Source organism: Colius striatus, chromosome Z, assembly GCF_028858725.1.
Source record: "Colius striatus isolate bColStr4 chromosome Z, bColStr4.1.hap1, whole genome shotgun sequence".
Classification (NCBI taxonomy): domain Eukaryota; kingdom Metazoa; phylum Chordata; class Aves; order Coliiformes; family Coliidae; genus Colius; species Colius striatus.
Window position 1 is genome coordinate 77,144,394 of NC_084790.1, and position 16,315 is coordinate 77,160,708.

The window sequence follows — 16,315 nt, forward strand, 5'->3', positions numbered from 1 at the left end:
ATTACACTGATCTTCAAAGAGCAAACTAGAAAGTCAAAGCCAGTCCTCTTGGCTTTGTCATTGTCACCCTGACAACGTGCAGCACCTCACAGGATGAGACTTGCACTTTAGAAATAATTTATAAGCACTATTGAATTTTCTTAAAACGAGACCTTTTCTTGCTCCAGTCGACAGTGTTTCCATATAACGTGGTAATCATACCTCACCCTGACCACTGGGCATTGACTTCAGCTTAAAATAGCTTGCAAATATGTTGATGTTGTCTCACCACTAACAGACAGAGTGGTCACAGAGAGCGACATTGCACAACAAAAACAAGGTTGAAGACACGTGGCCAGGAACAGAGAAAAGAAAAATAAAATCCCAGCCCTTTGACCTTGGGGCTCAGCAATCCTGCAGTTACACAGTCTGATGCAAACCAAAAGTTATTTCTCCTAAAATGAGACTTAATGAGAGACGATTTAAGTCCTTTAGAGACACTGCTAGCCTGTTTGGGTTAGCTGTGCAAACAGTGCTGCTATCTAAGGTTGCAATATCTCTTCCTGGGATCCAGAACTACTTGTATGTGTGGTATGACACTCTTGGATATCTGGATTTGTGATGCTAGAGCTGCTTTCCTGTGCAGAGTGGATATGTCCAGAGTTTCCAGATAAATATACAAAGGCTTCAGTCCTGCCCAAGTAGAACTGGAGCTCGCTGGCACGTGAACCTTCTCCTTTCCCAAGAAACAGCTTTCCAGGACTAAACAGTCCCATCATTTTAACTCAGGTTGTGCTAAATTGGGAAATATCCTGTCTTTGAAGGGCTTCCTGCTAATGGATTTCCAGCACAGTTAGTATTCCCTTGGGTAGATGTTGTTTTACAGTTGTGAGTCATACATCTGTATACCAAAATGGCCACCGGTCACAGGCAATGCTGTTCACACCCCGGGAAGCTGCACACAAATGGTCTGGCCTCCTGCTGGCCCCAGCCTGTGCTAGGGCCAGCACATCATAGAATAGAATCATAGAATCATTTCAGCTGGAAGAGACTGTCCTGACAGCAGAGACTGCAGGGCAACCACCTCCAGCCCTTTCTACTCCAGGGCAGGCTTAGAGTGACCCATCCCTACAGATGGGTCTCTATCCTACTCTTCTTGAAGGCCTCCAGCAACGGGTTTCCTTCCCATACCAAGGAGTCACCACCAGTGTACAAGTCCTTATGTGGCTTACAGAAGCATAGACAGCTGTAATGAGAGAGAAATGGGGTTTCTTGAGTCCCTGGATCCACTCCAGAGTGTTCAGCTCATCCTTTATAACACGACAAAGACAGCTATCTGCATCTAGCTGAAATAACAGGGAAGGGATTGAAAGGAAATAAAAAAGCATTTGCAAACCTCAGAGGAAGTAAAACTATTGAGCTGCAGGTAAGGTTTTATGAGACCCAAGTTTATTTGTGTGTGCTTCCTCATCAGGGGGTCAAGCTGTATCTGGGGGAGGCAGCCCCGATGTAGGCAAGGCACAGCACCACCAGATGCCAAGTTCCTCCAGCACTGCTTCTGCGCTTTTGAGTGGGTCACTGTGCAATTAGACAGCCCGGAAAAGACACAGCGAACCTGGGTGCTGCTCAAACAGCACAAAAGTCACTGCAGGAATCTCAACAAGGCAGAAGCATTTGCATGAAAACAGAGGGACCTGGAAGTACTGCACTTGAAAAGCAAGTCTCAAGACATTTGGAGAGGAGAGGCAAGTGCTTTTCTCTCAGATAGAATGATACCACATGAAAGCTGTTGAAAGTTTGGGGGCAAAATGTACTTCCCTCAGTGCTAAACCAGTCACCAGCCCAGGAGTGATGTAACTTCAGAGAATTTACCTAAACTATAGCTTTCTTCTGTAAATACACTCCCTGTAGATGGACTGTATCTCCTGGAACAGAAGGAAGGAGTTTGGGCTCATCTTCCCCTGCCAGTCAGTTCGTTCCTCAAAGCTACTGAAAAATCTCACATAGGTACACTAAAACACTAAGAACAGAAACCACCTCCTGATCCTTAATTCCTTCAAGTTCCTCCACATCATTTCAGGTCACAGCAACACAAGGCTACAAAGCAGTAAGGTTCAGGATCAAGCATCCCCCTGTCCATTCACACTGTCCTGGCTTTGTATCAGCACTGGACCCGAGCTGCGTCCCACTGAGGCTGGATATACAAAGAAAACTAGAGTCTCTTGCTGAGGAAACACTGTGTGTTGCTGGGGAGTAGAAGGAGGCAACTTCAAGCCCCCAAATACAGCAAAAGGCTCAGAGGGGAATGGGGATAGGCTGAAAAAGAGAGTTTATTCACTCATCCACTGTTTACCATAAACTTTGTTCACTTCCACCAATCTTCACCAAATTCCCTTCCCCTTTCTGTTGAAAACCCCAACATCTTCCCACTGTCCATCACAGTCCCTCAAATCCCAGCTGATCCCTCCCTGTCATCAGCTGTGGTCAAGGAACCAAAGTGCTTCAGGCAGCAAAACTCAATGTCCCTTCCTTGGCTGAGCAGCCTTGGGCTAGATATGGCCAAGGGCAAAAACATCAGCCCTAAAAAGAGGGGCACAGGGAATCCAAAGGTGACACTAGCTGGTGTGATAAGGCACAGAGAGAGTGGAGCAGCTGCCCAGCATGCACACGTGGATAGGAGGGCTCAGAGTCACCCCATGCCCTTCACTTGTCCCCACACCACAAGCTGCTCACAGGAAGCCAGTGCTGGTCTCATGGTTGTATGCCTGCAGCTCTTCACCCACCAGCAGCTCTGATGCCAGGTCCTGGGATAGGTGAGCAGCCATGTTCCCCTTCCCACTCCAACCGTGCCTATCAGATAGGATTTACTGCTTGGAAAGTAGCTTGAATGTCCCCAAGGGACACAGAAAGAGGTGACTTGCATGTGAAGAAACCAGTAGTAGTAACAGAGACTGAGACAATCATCCGAGATAATCCAAGGTAAATATCCAAGACAAGCATCAGGCCAAGAAGCTGGCTGCCTCCCTGGCTGCTTGCCTGGGTACTGGCCAAGAAATTTGCCTTAGCCTCAGAAAATGCTGCATTGTAACCTTTCTTTGACCTGCATTCTTTTCTCCTCCCACTCCGCTGTGGTCTCCTGACATTTCTAAACACTCTTCACACTTTTTTTGACTCTCTCCTGCTTACTTTTGGTACTGTCAGGGATGTGCTAGGTTATTTTAGTAGGTTTTAAAAAACAAACCAAAGTCCATGAGCAGCTACATTCTTCTGACTGTGATGACAAAATGCTTTAATTTCTTCCAACCCTCGAATGAAACCCGGAAGGCTTACTAATTAAACAGCTCTGCCCCAAACTGATATTTCTTGCAGCAATGCTTCCCTTGGGTAAACTCAACCACCAAGGTCGTTACAAATTAGAAACGATACTTTATCAGTTCAGCAATTCCTGCCTGACAACCGCTGCAATATTTAAGGAGCGCTCGGAGTCCAAAAGTAGCTTGGACGACAGTAGAGAGCCACTTGTTCCTAGCGTTGCATCTTAAAATGCTGCAAGAGTTTCTGCCCCCTCTGAACTCTGAACAGAAGGACTCGAACTAGTTTCACCAGGCCACTATCTGCAACTCACAGCACAGGACCTGTTGGCATGAGCTTCCTGCCCAAGCAGGCCTGGGTGCTTACGGAGGTGGGTGTTCAGCAAGCTCTGCTGTCTGCCTCACGTTTGCTCTTCAAACAGGTTTTGGCTTCACCTGTCTTTGCCCCACCAACCTCTATGCTCCCCAGGGTCTTGGGGCTGGCACTTAGCAACTGAGTAGCATGTTGCCAGAGGAGTCCAGAACTCTTAGAGGACTCAAAAACTTCTGCCAGGATCACACCTCATGGAAATAAATACAGCTCACTGCCTTGAGGCAAGGGGATCTTTCTGCTCTGTCCCAGAAGCTTCATCCTGTGGGGCTAGGGAGGGCTCCAGGACCCAAATCACCAGGGCAAAGACACAAGGACACTCGATGTGCTTGGCATGAGCACAGGGACCTCTGTACCTTCTGTGCACCTAGATGTGCCCTTGACACAAGTGACTGATACAATAAGAGGCAGAGCCCCTGTCCCCAGCTGCTTCTCAACAACAAATGCACCTTTTGCCACGTGCCACTAAATGATTTAGGAGGCCAAAACTCACAGGGAGTTTTGGGCATTTTTTAAAAGCTTTTACAGTGTGTCTTGGTGAACATCACTCCTGAAAATGCCACCTGAGTGCTCTTGAGAACTTCCTTCCCTGGCATATTTTTCTGCGAAGTGTTCATAATTGAGGCTGAGCTAGCACCATTGACAGCAAAACTCAGAGTATTAAATAACACTTCTTAAAGATCCTGAAGTGTTTTACAAACATGAATTAATTAAGCTGCAGATCAACCCTGTGAATTATTTAAAGAGCTCTTGAACCTCCCCTACTTGCTCAAGGACATGAAGAGAAGAATGAACCAAGGTCTGACAAAAACCCAGGAGTACTTACATTCCCTAGTTCCACTTATCTGCTACACTGGATTTAAATAACAGGCAAACCAGAATATATTCAGAACAGCTGAAATCTCACTAGAATGAAGTTAGGTCTGGCTCTCTTGGAGAGCCCTATCTTCAAAGCCCAGCGACATTCTAGGAAACCACAGAACATGGGGCAGAGTGCACTGTGTGTATTTTCAGGAAGAAATGGGGTTTGGAAGGACACGTGGATGATAAAAACTCTTTTAAAAAAAATGATTAATTTGCTAGTCACACATGTCACATTCACAGAATGGTAGGGCTTGGAAGAGACCTCCAGAGATCATCCAGTCCAACCAATCTGCTAAAGCAGATTCATCTCGATCAGGGTGCACAGGAACACACCCAGGTGGGTTTGGGAACCTCCAGAGAAGGAAACTCCACACTCTGTCTGGGAAGCCTGTGCCAGGGCTCCCTCACCTGAGCAGTAAAGAAGTTTCTCCTCATGTTCAAGTGGATCTTCTTGTGTTCCAGATTTTGCCTGTTACTCCTTGTCCTACCACTGGGCACTGCAGAAAAAAAGACAGGCCCCGTCCTGTTGACATGCACCCTTTAGGTATTTATCAGTGTTGATGCGGTCCTCCCTCAGTCTCCTTTTCTCCAGACTAAACAGCCCCAGTTCCTGCAGCCTTTCCTCATATGAAAGATGTTCCAATCCCCTGATCATCTTGGTGGCCCTGCGCTGGCCTCTCTCCAGCACTTCCCTGTCCCTCTTGAGCTGAGGAGCCCAGAACTAGACACAGGACTCCAGATGAGGCCTCACAAGGGCAGAGGAGAGTGGGAGAAGAACCTCCCTTGACCTGCTGGCCACACTCTTCTTGATGCGTCCCAGGATGCCATTGGCCTTCTTGGCCACGAGGGCACATTGCTGGCTCATGGTTAGTTTATTATTAACCAGCACTCCCAGGTCGGTCTCTGCAGAGCTGCTCTCCGGCAGGTCAATCCCCAGCCTGTCCTGGTGCATGGGGTTGTTCCTTCCAGATGCAGGACTCTGTACCAGGACTCTGTACTTGCCCTTGTTGAACCTCACTGCTCTCCGCTCATCTACCCATCAAGTCACGCCATCACATAAGGCTATCAAGTTGGTGAAGCAGGATTTCTCCTTGGTGAATTGATGTTGACCTCCTGAGTAACCTTCTTTTCCTTCATGTGCAATGACATCCAAGATAAGCTGTTCCATGGAACGGAGGTGAAGCTGACAGGCCTGGAGTTTTTCAGGTCCTCCTTCTTTCCCCTTTTGAAGACTGAAGTGATATTGGCCTTCCTCCCGTCCTCAGGCACCTCACCAGTCCTCCACAATTGTACCAAAATGATGAAAAGTTGCTTAGCAATAACGTCAACATCCTCAGCACTTGTAGGTGCATCCCATCAGTGCCCATGGATTTGTGGGTGTCCAGCTTGCCTAGCAGCTCCCTAACCCAATCCTCCTCTATCAAGAGAAGTTCCTCCTTTTTCCAGACTTTCTCTCCATCCTCCAGGTACTGGGACACCTGAGAGTCAGCCTTAGCAGTAGAGATTGAAGCAAACAAAGCATTCAAATAGCTCTGCCTTCTCCGTATCCTTCGTCATCAGGGCACTCACAAAAGCAGCTGTTAAAAGCAGCTGTCCCAGTTGTGGGGGAAGTTGGTGAAGAGGATTCACTGGTGTGAAACTGAGAAGCAGTGGGACCTGGACAAGCTCCTGTCCCCAAGTTCTGCCAGATCTCAGGAAAAGGCACATTCCCATCTCCAAAGTCGTTGATGGAAACATGGCCATGCAGCTGAGCTGCAGATGCTGGGGTTGGTGTAAAGGCCTCAACCTCCAGAAGCACTGACCATGGTTTGCCCTTCTGGATGTTGCACAGGTTTCCCCACTGAGCTCTATAGGGATCAAGTGCCAGAGAGAATAGACTGTTCCCAGGTACCAAGCCAGGCACAGGTAGGTTTCTCTGTCTGTAAGGAGGCAGCTGGGACGCCAGGGCTCCTCTGCATAGTTTCAGACCCTCTCTACTTATGAAAATCTACAGATATTTTGTCACTGTAACTTGACTCTGGGGACTCCCAGATGTCATTTTACACAGGAAAGCTGGCTGCACAAGGCAAAAGTTTAAAGAACACAGTGACTTGATCTTAGGAGGAGCTAGGACCAGTACTCTGGAAGTACATCTGACTCCCCTCAGTGAGATGATCCTCTTGCAAACACAGCTGGAGGCTTACTGCTAACTAAGGACATGAAGGCTGTGCTGGCACAGGAAGGAAGTGGACAGGAGGATGCAGTGGATGGCACTTAAGTGTTCTCTCAGGGCTTGACCTGCCTCTGTAAAGCATGCTCTTGCAGCAGCTAAATTTCCTCATGACAGTGTCTCAGACACCATCACTGGGTGCAGCAGATGCTACATCAGCCATGAAAGATTGGCTCACTGACCCACCTAATTAGTCCACTGGTGGCACAGGAAGGCTGCAGAGCTGGCTGAGCCAAATCCATCCCTTTGCCACCACACTGCATGCTATCTATTTTAAATAATCTCTTTCAGAAAAGAGCTTGCTGTAGCCAGAGGACTTACACACATCACCAGCCATGCCTGACCATCCCTCCCTCTTCTCTGCACGTGCAGGAAATGCTTAGTTCAGTGTTTACTACTTTTTCAAACCTAACCAAGGAAGCAGAAGACAGATAGCTTAATAACATCAGAGCAGCAAAGTCCATTTCCATCCCATTTATATGTTGCCTGGGATATGGTGTACCTTTTGGTTTAAGGTCAGCAATAAGTGATTGAGACACTCCTGAACTCACAGTTGAAACTGCTTTGTCAACAACATGCAATCTGCCTCTGAAGAAAGTTGGCAAAGGGAGATGGCAACATTCATACCTGTATGGAGGGCTGCTGCTGGCCACCAGCAGTGGAAGGAGACGTTCAAATTCATTCTGACCCACAGTACAGTATTGCTGGGTTCTGCACAGCCCCAGCTGAGGTGTGAAAGAGATGAGTTCCTTTTATGTATGTGTGATCCATTTTCACTGCTGTGCAACCAGGGCCTGTGGCACATATGGTGCAATGAAGCACAGGAGACATTGTCCTCCACAGCTCCCATGCCCAGCTCCAAACAGACTGTCACGCTACTGTGTTTTCTGTGTCCTCTCACATTTCCATTCACATTTCCAGTGGTGCCTAGCTGGAGAAATTTTTAAAAAGTCACTCAGAACACTCTGGAATTACACCAGTGTGATGAGTTCCTGACCAAAGATCCTGCCCAATACAGTGGGTCAGCAGAGTATATGAAACCTTTGGGAGTATATAAATAAAAGTTGATCATCTTGAGAGAGTGCTTCCTGGGATCTATTCTAAAAAGCCCTAAACTGAAAAAGCTTCACCAAACAAGAGAAAACAGAATACATGCGCTCAGAGAGGACACTACATTTACAGTCATTCAGCTCCTAACTGGATGAAAGCCAGAAAGAAAGACTAGTAAAGGATTCATGTGGGAGAGGTTATCATCCATCACGACTGGCTCTCATGGCTGAGTGGGAAAAGAGTCTTCACCAACGCAGAGACACACATATATTCCTTGCTTGAGAAAAGCATCCTGCTTGAGACAAGCATCCCACATCTCCTCACAAATTAAAGACGGTGCTTGCTCATTCACAGGAGAGATGACACGGTTGTCAAGAGACCCCAGGAGGGGTCTATAGGAGGCCTCAGGAAGGTGCTGGGACCTCCTTTGCTTGTTTTCAAAGAGTTTTTTTTTCAAATAAAACTCAAAGCTCAGAAAAGATGAGAGATTTGGGAAAAAAACTTAACCTTTGCAGAGCTTCTGGGCTTGTCTGTACCATAGGGACAAAGTGCCCACAAATAGTAAATGCCCTTCCCACCAAAGCCCACCCTGCCCAGGAGTGAACTGAGCCTTCTTACACACACAGGAATAGAGGCAGGGATCCAGCACTCCAGACATCCAACCCAAAAGGCTTGAGGTAGTCTTAAGGACCTTGTTAGAGAAAGCAGCTTTGTTACATCATTGCACAGAATGAGTTTGAACAGTGATAAGGCATGAAGAGACATGCTGTGGTTTGGTACCTCCATTAGGGGAATGCTGCTTGTCCTTACCTTGGGTATCCTGCGCAGATTGGGAGAGAGCTTCAAGGAGATAACGTGGCCTCGTTCATCTCCAACGATGACAATAGGGTAGACAGGATTAAACTGGATATGGGTTGTTTTATTTTTCTTCTTGGCCACCACTAGCTGGGTGCAGAGAGCTTCATACTTATTGATGCTCAGATCAAACACATGAGCCTGGGGAAAAAAAGGCAAAGAACACAAAAGGGATTAATCAGGCAAGCACATATCTCAGCAGCAGAAGAACGATGGCTGGGTATATCAGAGAGAAATGGTCCCATGGAAAGACAGCCTCAACACACAATTACCGTCTGCAGTCAGGGCTTCTGTCCTCTTTTAAGTAGTCAGTGTGCAGAAGCTGCCTGCTGCTTTTGAGGGTCTGTCTCTCTCTCACAAGGACTCATGGAGTGAGAACTCATTCCCTGCAGTGGGTGCAAGCTCCTTCCAAGACCCTTGGCAAGGGTCCAGCTGATCTTGACTGGAAAAGGCTCAGGGCCAGCACTGCCCACCCCACAGGTCTTACATCTCCCTTCACAGTGCTGTATGCAATGAGGGTACCAGGTGTTAAATCAGAGCCTAACACAGACAGATGCACAAAGCGGGGAATGCTGTCAGAGATACTTATTACCCGGTATTGCAGAGCTTTCCAACACTTCCAGCTTAATAATAACATTAAAACCTCAAACCAGTAATTAAAAGGGAAGTGACAGGAACACAGACAGCGTGATTAAGGGTGTAACCTGCTGTAAAGCCAGGGAAGCACAGGTAAACACACAGCACAAGACAGCCTGGTGCTGGCAGCCCCCTCCAGTCCAGCTGCTTTGGATGCTACGCCTGCATGCACGTCCTTCTCCCATGGCATCGAGGGAAGGGCCAGGTAAAGGCTGGACAAATGGGAGGGGTAATGAGACAGGCCTGTGGCCTCACTCAGGCCATGTTCCCACTGACATGGACCTCAGACCTATGGCACTCATACAGCAGTGACACGGATCTGCCACATCACCTCCTGCACAATAACATGTCTCACTGTGACTCCAGAGGGAACAGCAGTAGTTACCTGAGAGAATGTGTTAACATTATCTTCCAATAATTTCAATTAGCTCCTGTCATTGTTACAGCCTGCAAAGGCTGATAAAACATGACGTCCCTCTTTTCCCCAGTGTGGAAGCGAACAGTCTCTAGCATGCTGGACTCCCACCTTGAATCAACTGTGGAGACTTCCAGCCTTATGTTTCTTTTTTTTTTTTTTCTGTCTTCAGAAAAACTAAGGAAGGGAATATTTTATGCTAAGAAGTACAGTGGGAATATGGGGGAAATTAGGGCTGAACTACTTGTACATCTCCTGCCAGCTGTGTCTTGTTTACCAGCACTTAGGAGAGAGATGAGACATATTACTTGAACATTGTACCATGCTCACAATTTCAATCTAGGAATTATCTGAAACCAGACAGTGTTACCCTATAAAAGCTTATTCCAAAGAGTGTGGAAGCTTTTACATCAAATCAGTACATGTACTTTCCTATCACACGCATCAATGAGTTAGTGTATTTTGTCTGAACCCATGTACAGCAAAGAGCTCAGCAATGTGCAAGCACATGTCCCAGGCAGTCTCATCAGCTGCTGTGTCTTTATAGGACTCAACATTTAGCAATTCGTGATGTTCTTGGTCTGAGGAAGAGAACCATGTGAAGGTTTTACAGATGCAGAAAATAAGATGAGGAAGACACCTTCAAACCTGAAGTAAAAAAAGGCTTTTCCAGATGGGGAAGAGCTTGAAAACCAGATGGGGTACTCAGACATATTTTGAAGAAATCCACGACAGTAGAATCCATGAAAGGAATCCAAAGTGTCAGCCATAGAGGAGGATCTGTATTTTGGAGAGTCTTTTCCTAGTCATCAGAAGCATAGAACCGAGACTTGACACTTGAGATCCCACAGTCCAGCCAAGGTAATCCCAATTTCCTACCTCTAGATATAAATAAAGGTGTCTGTCCTGGCTTGTGCTTTAATGCCTGCTGTCTTACTACCTCTGAGAAGGAGCAAGTTCTCCTTCAAGCATATCAGCCCCCCCGACCCACACTCACTGAAACTTGCTTACCTTCATACAATATTTTAATTTAAGGGTATGGTTCACACACTTCAACCCCTCCACCCCCCGCCCCAATGGCACAAGCTTAGTAACCTAAGAGCCTGGGAGATGCCCACTGCTGGCGTAGCATCAACTAATATAAAACCAAAAAGCAACGTGGAGTTGTTGGCCAGGTTTCTTTTCAGCAGCCAAGTCTGCACTGTTGTTCCACAAGGCTGTCAAATGTATCACACCTGCATGTGCTACCCAGCGCTGCAGTAGGAAAAGATGCCATGTCTGGAGGCTCAGTGTTGGAATGCTAAGCAATGCAAATTACTCTGGGTGAGGTTGTTTTTCAAAAATGTCACTGACAGCCCAGACAAGCACAATGCCTGGGACAAGAACTCAAAACCATTAGCAATGTGGAGAAGGTCAAAAGCAAACAAGTTTATGAACGTTCCTACTATAAAGCTCCTCTTTTATGAGCTTCTAAACAAACGGGCTTGTTTTCCTTTGCCAAGAGAATCATGGAAAAGAACAAACTATTTCAGTTCTTCAGCTGGAAACATCAGCCTCATATCAGCTGTCAGAGGCTCCAGATGGAGGGGTGGGCCACTGGCGTTAGGAAGGACTTTAGAGGCTTTGATTTAGAGGAGAAAGGGAAATGGGGTCAGGCCAACACTGTTATTGGAGCTTTGGGAGTAACCTAAAAGAGGCACAGAGCTTCCCACAACACTTAAGGCAGCTTAACAGTGCTGTAAAGCAGCATAGCTGCATCTGACCAGCACCATCTGCAGATCTGCCTGAGCCTTGGAGCAGGGCTTTCTGCCCCAAAAATGGGAGACAAAACCTGCAGCTCTCTCTGCAGGTTCCGTGTTCCATGAGCTACTCTGCTGCCTCAGGTCCTGGGATTAAAGATTATGGACTAGAATCCAGGTGGATTTATCACCCAAGAGGCTCACCAACAGCACATAGCTGCTCTCCATCCCACTGCTTTGGTGTCCTCTATCCCTACAGATCACTGTTCACACTCAAAGGTGGCCTCTCAAGTTTTGCAAGAGACTAGAAAAGTGCAATCATGACCCACAGAAGTGCCATTCAACCCCATATGTTTGAGTATCAGACTTGTGGGGAGCTGAGATGACCAGAGCCAGAGTCATATCCGAACCTTCTCTGTGGAGAGTGGTTGCTTCCATAGAGCACCCTTCTCAGGGCAGGTACTCATCCAACAGCACTTTTATGAGAGCTGCCACACAGACACTGTCAGGCAGCTGATGAAATGAACACTTTTGATGAGGGCTGATATCTGTATAACTTTCCACATGTAGTGGACAAGCATACTGACACACTGACAATACAACATGCCACATTGTCCTGGACTCTACAGCTCACAGAGTAGGTCTTTTTCCACCCATTTGGTCCTAGTGCCTTGCTTGCTACCACAGCATCACCCAGGTTGCTAACTGTGCTAACACAGCAAGGCAGTGATGCCTGTCAGAATGTGACACTTCATAGTTCAATGAAACACACAGTAACGTGCTCAGGAGTCCCTAAAGCACAAAGTGTGACTTTGATGGAAAGACAGCATACAGCAACACACCAGTGCAGTGCCCTGTTCTGGGCAACAGCTGGAGTTCTAATGGTATTGAGAACTGTGTAGGAGCAAAAAAGCATGTCAAAGTAGTATCCTTGTCAGAGCTTACAAATCAGTGTGAGTTCCCCTGTCAACAGCCTCCTCTTTCCTGCCAGCTCTGCATGTCACTTCCTATCATGCTGCCTAGGCTGGTCTCAGCATTTCCCTTCCTGCAGATGCCGAGATCCAGGGCCACTTCACACTTATTCAGGAACAGTTTAGCAACTACTGAGGGAAGGTTTCAAACTTCTGATTTGCAGCTCTCAAAAAGTGTTTCCACTGGGGTGCATATCCCCAGAGAGGGAGCTGGAGCCTCCTGACAATAAACTCACTTTTATCAGATACCTTCTGCAGAACTTGTCAAAGCAATCAGGGACCAACAGTGTCTGCAGCTCTGCTTCTTTCAGATGGCAGCAGACACTTTCATTCTTTCTGCTAATTAGCATTCAGATAATTGGAAAGGTCATTGAGTTCTTTTGTTACAGAGTCCTTAGAAAGAATACTTGGCTACTTCCTCAGAGGAATATAAATTAAGACTCCAAGAAGAAGAAATTTGTGGAGAGGCACAGAGAGAGGGGCAAAAGAAATCTGAAAATGTCTTAAACAGGAAAGTGCAAGTGCTCTCTTCCACTTCCCCCAGCTTAGCTGCAGATCTCCAGGGAGAATAAAGCACGCAGCAGTAACTAATGACTTCAACAGCTATTTTATTGAAGGTCCCCGTAAAGCTGTGTGCCCACCCCAAGGAAGTGCAGGAGAACACATACCACTGTCCAAGTGAAAACCGAGCTGTTGAGCTCAGCAGTTCCTTACAGCGTGGGGATTTAAAAGCTGGCACCAACAACCATCAAAAGAAACCTAGGTTCTCAACCTATTGGACAGGATGGTAGACATGCCAGGCAGCTGCTCCAAGCAAAGTTCTTGATGGAAAGACAGTAACTCTGGTAAGTCAGCAGCCACTGAAAAGGTGCACTGAATTTAAGCAGATGCCTGGTTATCTCTGGGACAGGATCAGGTGAATCCTGCAATCTCTATCTGATGCATTCTATTCAGTAAGAACATTTTAAAATTACCTTTGATGTAACAACTGAGTCTCCAGGCTTGATGTACAGGCAATAATGGATCTAACTCTGCTGTGTTACAGTTCCTGAAAATATTTGACATAAATAAGCTGCTTTGGCGTCTGACTCTCAAACAGCCAGAGAAGAAAGCCACATCAGTCACATTCAGATCAACATCTCCTTTGTCTATGAATCACACAAATGAATTCCACCTCCCCAAATCCAGTGGTTCCCCACTGAGGCTCCACACGGCTGCTCTGTAAGCATTGCACAGTGCTCGTCCAAGGTTGTTTCTGTAGCTTCAGCATCAAAACACATCCAGAGTTTCGAACATCTAACTTCTCCCCACCCACTCTGCAAACTGCACTTAGAGCGCGAAAGTCAGCCCAGGTTCTCATCTGCTCAGCAGCTCTGAGTTGACTTGGATCCTTCTGTCCATATACTCTGTTGTCAACTCATGCCCTACAGCACAGTAGCCTGGCAAGTCCAGGGAGGGAAATGCCAGCAGACCCGGGGGAAGAGTTGAACCTTCCAAACAGCAACATCCCAAAACAACCAGCCCCTCTGCCAGCAGAACAAACGTTTGACTTCTGTGAAGAAGGGAGCTGAAGAGCTACTTGTACCTACCCTGACTCTACGGCATGCCTTGAACACATGCTGGATCTGCAGTGGCTGCAGCCTTTGTTGTCCTTACAAGCTTTCATTCCCCAGCAGTGGCCTGGACAATGCTGGCATGTTCAAAACAACCTGACAGCAACCAGAACCAAGGCTGTGGGGAAATATATGTGTGTAAGAAGGCAGATGTACCTGGTAACTTGGCAACAAAGAATAAAATCAGTGCAAGAGCAAAAGGTGAGGGATAATTTAAAATCATGCTGCCCTTTACCAGTTGACATCTCTTTCACTGCTTGGCTTTCACTGTCCTTGTGATGGATTTACCTCATTTTCTTGACTGAATCATGATAGCTCATTCATTTGCAAACTCTACAGATGATTGTTTCAAACTCTCAGGTAATATATTTAACAAGTGGGCAGGCCACCCCCAGCCTGTCTAGCACCAAGACAGCTGCTGGAGCACCTTATAGGCACTGAGCTGTCAGGACAGCCCGAGTTTCCATCCAAGTCAAGCTGCTATGCGGTGGAGACCTGCCTTTGCATGATTTCTATGCGTCCAGTGCAGACAGAACAGCCTCCAACACTGTTAATTTTCTCTGGGAGGACATTTTCAAGTTACAAATTTCAAGTTACAAATAAGGGTTTTAAGATAGTTCTTGGTTCCTCTGATGTCCAGGACAGTTAGAGGTTTGGCAAGAGGAAATGAGATCTGATGCAAAAAACATTCATTGCCTCCCCAACACCAGCACCAGACAGACCCTAAAATTCACAGGCTTTCACAGCACTTGCATGCTACTGGTGAAAGGACAGACCCCAGCTCTGTTAAGAGGTGTGTTCAGAAATAGGTTTGAGCTCAGGAGGATGAACAAGCACAAGTGCAAGCTGCTTTTTGGGCTGAGCCAGGTGAGCTTTGCCACCAGCCGAGTACCAGATGCATGTCCTAGGGTGGGGGAGAGAGCTAAGCACATCCCCCAGCCCACTGCTCCAGGGTGCATGACACAGCAGGGAAGAGAATGTCTGTGTCACCTGGCTTCACTGTAGGAGCTGCTGTAGGAACTGTAGGACTGTCAGAACTAGGTCACTCCCAATCTGACATGGTAGGAAAACAGCATCAGTCTCAGCTGATTTGACGCAACTCTCACAAGTCAGTAAGAACACAAAGCCTCAGCACGTAAAAGAGCTGGTATTCATTCCAACAGGGCGAGGACCATTTGACCTCTTCTGGAAACCCTGTTACATTGTTTTACAAGAAAATGATTGTTTATCCTAGCTAAATTCCTTGCCAGTCACCATTTCTGCCAGCTTGGCTCTGCTCTAAGCGTCTCAGTGATCAGGATCACCTCCTTGACGTCTCTGTCTGGCACACTCTTGAATGTTGTTATCTGGTGTTAAATAGCTGATATATCCTACCCCCCAGAGCTGGTTACACTTCAGTTTGGTCTAACATGACTCTCTTATGTTGCCCATGACTCTTTTTGTCTATTTAACATTAATAGCATGCTTTCGAATGAATCACAAAGCTTTCTTCTGCTCTTTCTTTTTGTACTAAAATTAATGTTACTTTCCACATCACTTCTGAAAGGTGAAAGTCAAACAGAGAAACTAATCCGTGCTGAACTCATGCAACAGCTAGGCTGATGACAGCAGCTGCTACCTCTACTGCACTGCGATTCCTTCTGCAACAGCAGACCAGCGTCCAAAGCCCAGGCTGAGCCCCAGTTGTGTCCACGGGATGACTCTTCCCTGCACCTCCCAGGTCTGACTCAGCAGTGCCGTGCTGGTGAGAGCACAGCAGCGCAGGCAGTCCCCAGACCCAGCCTTCCTTTCAGTCCTGCTGCTTCTTTAGTTAGTGTTCATTTCATATTGTACTTCTGTACTTCAATGTCTTTATTGAATTTCATCTCATTGATTGCAAATGGCTGCTGAGGTTGTCAAGCCCATTTACAGTTTCAGTTCTGGCACCAAAGCACTTCTAAGACATCCACTTAGTTCCTGACAAGACAATTACTGCTGGGTTTCAGTGCCAGCCCTCATCCCCAAATCATTCCTAGCTGGCACACTCTGCTGAGAGTGACTTCCATTGTACCACATTCACCTTCTCACTTGCCTTGTAGTTTGCTCATGAGCTTTTGTCAACAGGATTCCCAAAGTAAGCCTATAAGCATGTATTACATCTCCTTCCTCTACCAGGTCTGTTACTCTCTAAGAACAGGATTAGATCAGATGTATGTGATATGGCCTTACTAAACTCTTACTGGACTGGTTATTCCTTCATCTACCATCATTCCATGATTTGTCCCAGGATCTTTACCCATAGCATATTTTGGCTGCCTAATCTC

The 16,315-nt window shown here is 46.8% G+C and overlaps 1 protein-coding gene across 1 annotated transcript in view; it reads right to left on the bottom strand.

Moving 5' to 3' along the window:
* DNAI1 (dynein axonemal intermediate chain 1) overlaps positions 1 to 16,315 on the bottom strand; it is a 151,745-nt gene that overhangs the window by 20,786 nt on the left and 114,644 nt on the right. The window contains exon 19 of the mRNA XM_062018494.1: positions 8,594 to 8,779. Coding sequence (XP_061874478.1) covers positions 8,594 to 8,779 — 186 coding nt within the window. The remainder of the gene's footprint in view (positions 1 to 8,593; positions 8,780 to 16,315) is intronic.